The 11,101-nt window shown below is 44.2% G+C and overlaps 1 protein-coding gene across 4 annotated transcripts in view; it reads right to left on the reverse strand.

Moving 5' to 3' along the window:
* Nucleotides 1-11,101, reverse strand: part of KIAA0930 (KIAA0930 ortholog) — a 160,801-nt gene that overhangs the window by 57,204 nt on the left and 92,496 nt on the right. For all 4 annotated transcript variants that reach the window (XM_019515920.1, XM_019515921.1, XM_019515919.1 and 1 more), the window contains one exon: nt 1,024-1,172. In XM_019515920.1, coding sequence (XP_019371465.1) covers nt 1,024-1,172 — 149 coding nt within the window. The remainder of the gene's footprint in view (nt 1-1,023; nt 1,173-11,101) is intronic.

Below are 11,101 nucleotides of genomic sequence, written 5' to 3' on the forward strand. Positions count from 1 at the left end.
TTGTAGGGGCGGGGCTACATAGAACAGTAGTACGGCTGTGAAACTTCAAGCACCATTATAGTTTTTAAAAAGCAGCTTTTCCTCCAGAAGCTAAGGCTCCAAATATCCTGCCATGCATTCTTTCCTGAAGACAGCCACAAACAAACAAACAAACAAACAAACAAACAATTACTCAGTTGAGATCCTGAACTTAGGATTTTATTGCAATTCTTCGCAACTGGATCTGGCCTGTGGAGCCCTAGCATCTGGGCCATGGTGCTGCCTGTTGATCTCAGACCAACTCCACACCCTGCATGCAGGATGTGGAGCTGGAGTGCGTACCTTTTGTGGCACCTCTGTTAGAGACATCTCTGCACGCTGCAGCTGCACAGGACTGGTCTGTGGGCCTCATCTAGCCCACAGACCAACTCCATGCCCCTCTTCTGGCCTGTACAGCTTGATGAATTTGGTACCAAGCATTCCAGCAGAAAAGAAGTTTAAGAAACAAAGAAAGACCTCCCCCCCCACCATTTTTACCTGTTCCAAAATTCCCAAAGTAGCCAAGGTCAAAATCCTACTTCTCAATAAATTGGATGACTCAGGCTTTATCTATTTGTTATAAATAAAATGTATGAGTTATATGTAAATAAAAAATATAAAATTAAAAAAAGTTTGTAGTCCTTACCACTGCAAAATGGAATTTTCTGGATGTGAACCAAGTTAGTGCAATTTTTCCAAATGTAAACTGATAAAAGTAACTATGACACAAGCACTATCACCACTCACCCATCCCTCAGGTTCTTGAGTTCTGAAGTCTACTATTCTGCATATTTACACTTCAAAATATAGTCTGTGGTAAAATACTAATTTCTCACAAATATCTGATGTGGACTGAACTCAATCTTTCCCCATCCTTAATCTACTGTGGCTCTGGAATGCTTTAGAAAAAAGTGAAGCACTGCAGAGTATCAAATTCTGTGCTGACTTAGTAAAAGAAAGTCTCCAGGTTATAATATATTGAATGTTATATTGCTATTCACTTACCTTCTTCTCCTCTGTTGTATCACCACTAACATAAGACAGCTTTCGGCGGACGTAAAAGAGCATATCATCTTGCCTGGGGGCCAGTTTTTCCATAAAATAAGTAGAAAACATCCAAGTCCAAAACACAATACGGTCATCTTTGAAAAATCCTAAAAGGGAGGAAATGGAAAATTAAGACTTGTGGAAGCCATCAAGCTGCATTTGCATATGCTAAGTACTGTATGCAACAACAGTTCTGAATGTTGTGGGACAAACTTGTCTTTAGTGAAGTGTTAGTTATGTGCTATAAGATAATATAGCCCAACTCATGTAGCATAACTTGTCATTCATAGTATATTTAAGGTCAGATCCTCAGCTGGTGTAAGTTACCATAGTTCTCATGATAACAGAGCTGTACTGCTTCACCACAGCTAAAGATCTGTCCCTAAACATTTATCTCTATTTGTTCAGCTCCTCAGGCTAGGTCATGGGAAATGACTGAGCCAAGGCACCAAGCTAGAAGACATTAGAGAAGCGAGGGAGCTAACTTCAATGTCAGTAATGCCATCATTTGCTGGAATTAATTACTTAGATCTATCAACTGGCAAGAAGCTTACTGTTGGCAGTCCGGGGAGCACTGCAGAAAGTGAATAATTGTGTTGTCTTTCTTTGTTCAAATCCCATTACTAAGAATGTATCTCGAAAGGTCCACCTCGGTGCATCCTGTATTTGACAAGGAACCTGCCTGAATTTTTAATGGGAACATAACCTACCTTCCCAAAATTCATAAAAGTTTAAAATTAAATTGAGAAACAAGTTAGAGACAGGAGAAAAAAAAGAAGTTGGGATAATAAAACCTAGCTGAAGGTGGAAACAAGAACTGTGCATGCTACCAGCAACAATGTAAGTCTTCATTGCTCAGCTCTCAAGGTGAGTTTAAACTTTGTGAAACTCTCTACATCAGGCTCAGGCAATTATTTCAGCTGGAAGGCTGCTTAATGTATTTTCATAGATTTCATAGACATTAGGGCTGGAAGGGCCTTCAGAAGATCATCGAGTCCAGCCCCCTGCCCAAGGGGCAGGAAGTCAGCTGGGGTCATAGGATCCCAGCAAGATAAGCATCCAAATTTGCTCTTGAAGCTGTTCAAGGTAGGTGCATGAACCACCTCCGATGGCAGGCTGTTCCAGACCTCGGGGGCTCGGGCAGTAAAGAAATTCTTCCTTATGTCCAGCCTGAAACGGTCTTGCAGTAGTTTATGATCGTTCGACCTTGTCATCCCTTGGGGCACTCTGGCAAACAAAGGTTCCCCCAGGTACTGGCAGTCACCCCAATAAACTTATAGGTGGCCATTAGATCGCTCCTGGGCCTGCGCTTTACCAGGCTAAAGAGCCCCATGGCTCTCAGCCTGTCATCGTAAGGTCTGTTTTCCTGACCTCTGATCACGCGTGTGGCTCTTCTCTGGACTCCCTCAAGCTTCTCCACATCCTTTTTGAATTGTGGAGCCCAAAATTGGATGCAGTACTCCAGCTGCAGCCTCACCAAGGCTGAGTACAAGGGGAGAATGACGTCCCGGGATTTGCTTGAGAAGCATCTATGGATGCAAGCCAGCGTTTTGGACACTCTACTGGTGAGGTGTCAAGGACTGCAAGGGTAGCCCCACCCATTAACAGGTGTCTCACCCCCCTGGTCGTCCTACCCTCTAACCCTTGGCCTTTGCCACGGGAAGTCCTTCCCCTTGTCCCCTGAAGTACTCCTTTTGGTGAAAGAAGAGGAAGTGGCCACCTTGGAACCAGAAAACAACCAAATTATACATTAAAAGTCAAACATCTACTACGTGCAGTCCTCGGACTTACAACACAACTGGTTCCTGAAAACCGAGTCTTACGTTGAAATGTTGCAACTCGGAACCAATTTTCCCATAGGAAACAATGTTATAAATGGGGGATTGGCTCCCGAACCAAGGCCCGATACCCTATTTTCACCAAAAAAAAATTAACCCAGAATCTTGTATTCAATCAATTATAGATGAGTAATATAGCTACATTAATGTATTTAAACTGTAAATAGCAATCATAGTGATTTGGAAGGATTTCTTTGAGGTGACTTTGCTGGACTTTCTGAAGGGTTCTTGGCTGGAATCTTCTCAGGAGTCTTGGCTGCAGGCTTTTCTGGAGCCTTGGCTGCTTTCTTAAAGGAAGTGTCCAAGGAAGTTTGGACAGATTCTCCAGGGAGATGGGCAACGCAGCAAAAAACTTATTCACTGGCATGGCATCAGATCAAGCATTGTAAAGACAGAACTGATGCCAAAAAGTCAAAACAGCGTGTGAATTTATAAAAGTTGTAAGTATGAAATGTTACAACTAAAAATGTAAGTCGAGGACTGCCTGTATAACATATTTTAATTTTATTTCAGAAGATATTTTTGTCATGATTTGTGTTCGTATAGAGTATACGGAGGCGATTGCATAATAGCTCAAAAATAAAGTCTTACTCTTGTATATTGTGTGGGGTGTGGCTGGGGGCAGATGGGTGTGTATATATGGTGCGGTGTAGGTGTATGTGGGGTTTCTGAAGCAGTGTGGCCATGTGTGGTGGTGGGTGTAGGGTAATATGAGAGGTTATGGGGACCCCCCACACACACTACCCCTCCATGGCACACAGCTCCCACTGCTGGGAGCAGCAGAGGTGGCAAGGCCTCAGGGTGCTTGGGGCCTGCTCAGGTGTTGCTGCCTGGCAGCGCATGGCCCCAGCCAGTTCCAAGAGCTGCATATGGCAGCAAGGAGTGGAGCCAGGCCAGCGTACTTCTATCATGTGGGGCTCCCCATGGTACACGTGCAGCTCCCAGCACTCACACACCACCAGGGCAGAAACCCCATGCAATAAAGCCAGCTGCCTCTCCTCCCTGCTGCCATGTCCAGGTCCCAGGACTCCACCAGAAGTGGAGGGAAGCCCCACCTCCTGCTTCCTGGAGGTGTCCCAGAAGCTGCACATGGCAGTGGGAAGCGAGGAAGGCAGCTGGCTTCATCACGCAGGGACTTCCCCCAGTGGTGCATGAGTGTCCAAAGCTGCATGCGAGTCATGGGAAGCCCTGTGTGGTGGAGGTGTGCTGGCCTGGCTCCACTCCTTGCCACCACATGCAGCTCCCAGAACTGGCTGGGGCCATATGCCACCAGCAGTGCCTGCCTGAGCCAAAAGCACCCTGAAGACTCACTGCCTGCTGCTGCTGCCCCTGGGGACAGTGGCTGTGTGCCATGGGGTAGTGTGTGGAAGGGGGCACTCCCCCACCCTCCCTCACACCCCACAAACCCACAACCTGCCCACCCAAGCTTCATGTCTTCACTGCCCCCCTGGCCAGTTGCCCAGTGCTGCTCCCCCTCCCTGCTGCTTCCCTACCTGGTGCCCAGAATAAGCACTACAGCTGAGAAAGCAGCAGGAGCTGCTGGAGGCCAGGGAAGCTGAGCAAGTCCCCCAGTGGCTGCAGCAGTGGCCCTGCCCAGAAGCTATACATGCTGGCTGGACCAGGCCCTTCCATGCACACGGATGGGAAAGAGATGTGCAGGCTCAGCAGGGTACAGTCAATTAGTGGGCACTCATGGGCTGGACGAAATTGCCTGGGGGGCTGGATCCAGCCTGCAGGCCATATTTTGCCCACCCCTGCTCTACACAGTTCAATTCAAAATCAGACAGCAGTAGCCTTTGCAGGGCACCCTCTCCAGCCCCACCACAACTATGCAGTAGGAATCTTTGTGACCCAAGACTTGGCTGGACAGAGACAGAAACAGATGCTGCATCCTCTTGCATGGTGAAAGATAAAAGTTTGGCAGTTGGGAGAATCATGGTTTCATATCACTGTCCATTTCTACAATTGTGTGGCCAACATCCAGCTTTTATAATCCTCTGGGATGAAAGACACTATACATGATTTATTGTGAAGAACCAAAACCCTGACGTGTGTGGGATGGGCATGGGAGGAGGGGGACTTAGGGGAATGGGGCCTGAGAGGGAAAGAAGGGAGAGGGAATGAAAGAGTATGGCTCACTTCCCCAATAGTAGTGTCTTAAGACAAGATGAGACAGCTTTTCCCAACCATTTTTCACCCCATGGCACACTTACCTAATTAGATAAAAGGGCACTGCAGCACACTGGATGCGGAGGGGTGGAGAGCATGGCACGCAGCAGCCAGACGCTGATGGGGAGGGGTGGTGCAGAGCCAGACAGACAGCATTTTGGGCTGGAGCCACACCCCCTGCCTGGCTGGAGCCACGCTTCCTGTCTGTGTCTGCAGCAGCAGGCAGCGGGGGTAGGAGTGTGGCTCCAGCCCAAAATGCCCCAGCACACCAGTTAGGCAATGCTGAGCTAAGACGCGCTGATTTATATGAAGCAGCATTCTTATCCATCGTAAAGTGAAGCATATTTATGATAACTAAATTAAGTTTCGGAGGAGTTTTTGGTCAACTGCAAAGAAAACTAACATTTCAAGTAATAGGTGATTTTTCTTGGAGTGCCTATCACCAATGCTTCATAAAATGGTATTAATCAATCTTTTAATCCATAAGTGTAATTCAGTATATTTTCCTACCTCATAGATATATATGCATTTCGTATTTACAGGGCCAAACTTCCTTCCAGGCTTAATAATACAGAAGACCCAAAATTAGGTCTTTAATTGGAGAAAATGGAAAATTCAAGAGTGCTTGGATTTTATTTCAAACTAAGTCCAAGAGTCATACTTCAAACAAAATGAAATTCACTGTAGGACCATGCAGAAAATGCATTAAATATCATCAATAAGAATGGCATTTGAGGCTACTGTCTATTAAATCTGAACATTCTTATTAATGAAAAAAGTCTGAGAAAGAAGCTGGAAATTTTTGGTGTAGGCTAATTCTGGGTATATTCTAGCACATTTTAAAATTCTGGGAAAACCTGTAATTGTTTTATTCATTTCAGTAATTGCATCAACTACTCAAGTGAGTAAGGTAACAACACCTGGCCTTAAATAAAATTTGTTGAGCATTTAGTAACGAGTAGGAAAAAAATGTACATGTTCACATTGATTCATTAAATGTCCCCCAGGAACCTGAACTTATTAAAATACCCTTGCTTTTGAGTGCTTAATTTCAAACTTAATACCATGTACAATATTAGAGGGGCTAGGAGGCAGGGGAAGGATTTAGATTCTCTAGCATCTATGGTAAGAAGGATACAAAAATTAAGTCCTCTTTTAAGTTATTAACATTAGAAATTATTTAAGCTTTCCTCTAATTTAGTTATCCTTCACTGAAGAAGTTTGTCAAATAAATTTCCAGTTTTAGCCAACAATTTTTATAATTACAAAGATTTCGAACTCAAAAATATAGAGAAGTGTACATAGGAAAAAAGTGCAGTAGATGGATTGACGCCCCACCCTCCAGTGTGGGCTAAAAAACCCTGAACCAAACTCCCTGCACTTCCTCCCCCCTCCCATTTTGAAAACAGCACACAGATGGAAAGGCAGCGCAGATACAAGTTACTGAAGCCACTCTGTTTTGCAGCATCTTCATCTGAACCCTTATACAATGACAATTCTGATTTTAGTGGGATTGGGCCCTTTTAAAGTGCGCTGCAGCCATGCACTTGTTTTGTCATGGCCATACAGTGCTTTCAGGGGACATAGAAGAAAACTCACTTCTGTCTGCACCCTAAGTGGCATAAGATCTGGTGCATGGTGTGTATTTTGTCCTAATGTTATTCTATACAGTTCTGGACATAAGCCAGTGCACAATACGTTATATCCCATTTGGAGATCAGGGTTTTGCATCTGAGGCTATGGAACTTGTGACCACTTTAAAAAGGGAAGAGGGAACCTCTGCTTGGAAATGCCCATCCACTGTAACTATCACCTCTGGTTGCTCTAGTAATACTGAACAAAATGGGGTTATAATGCTGCAACAGTTTTGCTACACTTGCATTGCTACAGAAGCATGGAATGTAACAGCTTGTATCAGTATCATTGGACAGTCATACCATTGCTACATCCGCCTAATACCCAGTTTATTCCCAGCTGCAGCTGTGAAATTTTAAGCAGCCATTGTGTGCAACCCAGTGATAACACTCAGTCCTGTGACACATTTGTGGCACATTTCTATACAGCTACCAACATATATTGAATGAGAATAGGCTCTCAGTTATTGAAAAAAATCACTAGCATGTGCACAAAACATGCACCTGGGTGTGGCATGCTGCAGTGGGGCTCCTACTCCATTACTGAAGAAGCAAGCCAGGGAGGAACCAGCCAGCTCAGGGACCCTGGAGGAAATGGTAGGAATAGACAGCCCTTTTCAAGAAAAATGGCTGCTTGCTCCAGGTACAGGGAAGCCCAATCCAGACTGTGATTGCCAGGCCTAGTGGGGAGGTGACACAGGGGAGTGTGGCTATAAACTTTGTAAGGCCAAGACCACAGCTAAGGCCTCATATGGACTGTGACCTGCCAGCACAAAGGAATGCCAGATTACAGAGGTCTGAAAAGAAGCTGTGGCACTAGGCACCAAAGCTAAATTATTCTAGTTATACATGTATATTCATTCTCATTGTGGTGACAGAGCCAGGCTGGGGAAGCATTTTAGCCTAAAAGCATTTTTGCTTGTACCTGTGGACTGCAGGACCAGCTGCTGGCTACAGGGGAGGAGGTGGTCATGGGTAGGATGCCCACAAGGCACACCCTACTGTCAGAGACTGGAGATAAAACCTAATGGAGAAGGCCAAGGCCTGAGAGCCAAGGTCTCAGACAGTGGACCAGGGCTGAGCGAGAGAAAAGGGCAGCCAAGGCTGGGACAACAAACCAACTGGTGCTTGTAGGCCTGAAGGAATGTTCCTTTAAAAGAGGGAAATCACATCAGGGGGCACCCAGGCCCTAGGCATGAGGGTGGCAAGGAACGAGCTGGCAACCAAAGGAAACAGGGTGCTACTTCCAGCCCCATGGACTACCTTCTAAAGAGACAAACGGTAACAAAAGGTATGGCAGGCAGGAAACTGGGGGTGAGGCCAGGCCACAGAGAGCCAGCAGGTGGGTTGAACCCCAGAAGCACTAGGTACCAGGATGGCAGACCCTTGAGACCTGTTACAGATGCAACTCAGAAGCAAGAAAATTGCCAGAAACACTCTATAGAGGGATCAGGCCGGGCCAGAGACGGATTTAACCATAAGTCTATCACATCTCATCACATCACTCTTGATCACCTCTACCAAGCAGAAGAAGCCTTTGCTTTCCTCAGTGCAGTAACGCTGCAGTGAAACTGCCCTTATATTCAGCCACAATGGGACTTCTCAGGAAAATAGGGCAATGCACACAGGCATGAGGTATTCATTTCACAACCTCTTATCAGACTCCAGGGCAGATACTGTTTTGCCTGAGCTGAGCATACAGCAGGGATGGAGGAGAAGGGAAGCAGGAACAAGTTTGTGAGTAAGAGAATGGGGGCAGAATGGTCTGTAATTCACCTGTTTCCCCCATTGGCAGAGCTGCCCTGGGTGCAGCGTAATTAGGAGCACAGCCTGAGAGATTTTCTAACTTACATGGCTTTACTGGCTGCCAAAAACTACAGCTATACTATAACCCAGAGTCCTTGATCAAGGGCTGAGAGGGGGACTGAGAGAGAACTGGTCTTTAGAATCTACTACAAAAGAAAAGAAATGAACTGTAGGAGAGAACTACTTTTTGCAATCAGATTTTTTCTTTATTTTTCCTGCTTTTAAGGTTTCACTTTAATTCAGAAACAAACAGATTCTTTCAAGTGCATCTGCAGCTCATTACATCTCCACTGTTTTGACAAAAGCAACAACAGTTTATGGGGTTACTGTTAGTTTGTAGTCCTCAAGCACCTCTGCTAATGAGGATGCCAACTCATTACCATCACAGGGGTGTATGCGTGCACGTGTGCAACTCATCACCATCACAGGTGGGTGGATGGGTGGGGGAGGGCAGGGGGTGATATAAGCAACTCCACTGGGAAGGACTGACCACAAACTCATTAAACACAGTTGCTGCTCCTCCTGTATAAAATCACTGGTGAAAAAACTTGGCTTTAAAAAGAGCAGTACAAAGGGGGAATTAGATCTTAGAGGCAAAAGTACCAAGTTCTGGGCAATTGTACACCCATAACTCTGCCTAAGAGCTTACTAGATATACTCTTCTCCTAACAAATTCTGTTCCTAATTGAAGAAAATAAAATTAAGATTTCAGATTGTAAATGTTAATAAACTATAAGTTAATCATATAAATTATGAGAACTGTGTAATGAATAACTCCTACTTACAGCAGTTCATTATATGATTCATTTGCATATATTTTCTTCTCATTATAGACAAGGTTTGTCAGCTGCTAGGCAGTAAATGCATTTTTACCTAGTATGAACTTTTTTTTTTAATTAAGTATTCATTCTGGAAAATTAGCTGCAGATATATTACAATAAAGTTAGACTATTTTTTAAAAATAAAAATAATACTGTCCAAAACCAGAGTACAAAAGAAAAAAAAGCAGTGTCAGAATACATTCTTTTGCTTTAAAGTAACATTAAAAAGACGGATTTCTTATATAGCAGATAACCATTAGTTCAATTGTATCACAGCTCCTAGAGTGCAATAAAAATTTAACTCTGGTCCAGTAATTTGAGTGAGGGGCAGAGCAGGGTCTTCTCTAGGCTTAATCTACAACTCTGACATAAGCTACTGCAAATTATGGAACAGCAGGTCATTTAGATCCATCTCTTCTTCAGTTTCATCATCTGTAAGAAGTGAATTTAGCACTTTCATTGAACAGAGTGCTTGGAGACTAATTAAACTTGCACAAAAAGTTCCTTAAAATCCTAGCTGGGCAAAATGTATAGGCTGTTGATACTCCACAGCCTGACCCTTTAAGATCAACTATTCCCTATCAACCTCTTAAAACAGACACACTAATAAAGGCTTCTAGTCACCAACACTCTTCTTTTATTCCTATAGTTAATGTAATAGAGTTGAGAAAAAATTCACATCAAATAAAATGTTCACCAGACTGAAAGGGTGAGAAACTGACTTGGGTGGAACAATTGTCTTTACAAATGGGGCACCATATTTACCCAACTGCCAGTAAATTATAGCTGATTTCCAATGTGTGTCATCTTCCCCAGCATAACAAATTGGTGTCTGATAGTTAAAGCTCCATTTTTACAGCGGTCTGACTCCAATTCCCTCTCTAGAATCAATATGACATTTTCAGATCATACCTTAAGTTTAATGCTTCTGTCAACACTAGATAATTGACCTGCTGGTTTGAAACACAGCATGAGCCAGTGGCCCATCATTATTGCTGACATTAAGATGACTCTAAGGTGCATCCCTTTCATGGAAAGGGTATGTACTAGGGCTGTTAAAATTAAAATCACACTTAAATTGTGAAATTAAAAAATAGCTGTAATTGCAATTTTAAAATTGCAGTTAAACAATAATGGAATCCCAATTTATAATAAATATTTTGGGGTGTACACACACACAAACCCTAGACAGTCCTCAAGGACCTGGCCCTCGAACCCTTGTCCCCTGTCTCCCCCGTACACTTACCTGCATCCAGCTGCTCAGACAATCAGGTTGTTTGCTTCCCTGCTTTGGCAGGGAGTTTAAAATCCCTGCCCAGAATGAAGCAGGTAAGTACCCCCTACCCTATACACTCTGGCAAAACAGTGCCTAATGGTACCCACAAATTCGGATGAAGAGCACATCATCTCCATCTATTGTCAAGTGTTTGCTCCACAAAGACAGTCTATGTCACCAGGAAATGTCAGTGGCTTCCCCATGGTTGCTTTCAATCATTAACATGGATTTTGCAGCAGTGGACTTTGCCTGAAGGTCAGCATTCAATAAAAGTTGTTGTTTAATAAACTTTATTTATTATGGTTTCATTAAGAAATCTAAGTGGTGAGCTTTACTTTCTTAAAACAGCTGAAGGGCAGCTTGTCTGCTGCGGTTCAATAGTAATCAGCCCGATGGTGGGCTCCCTCAGTCAGAGGTGGGAGAGCCCACCCCGAAAAATGCCTGAAATTGGCTTCAGCAAGCCTGCAGGGAACCTGTCCCCCCCCCCCCCCC

The sequence above is a fragment of the Gavialis gangeticus genome, unplaced genomic scaffold, assembly GCF_001723915.1.
Source record: "Gavialis gangeticus isolate Ggan-Ray unplaced genomic scaffold, GavGan_comp1, whole genome shotgun sequence".
NCBI classification, from domain to species: Eukaryota; Metazoa; Chordata; order Crocodylia; family Gavialidae; genus Gavialis; species Gavialis gangeticus.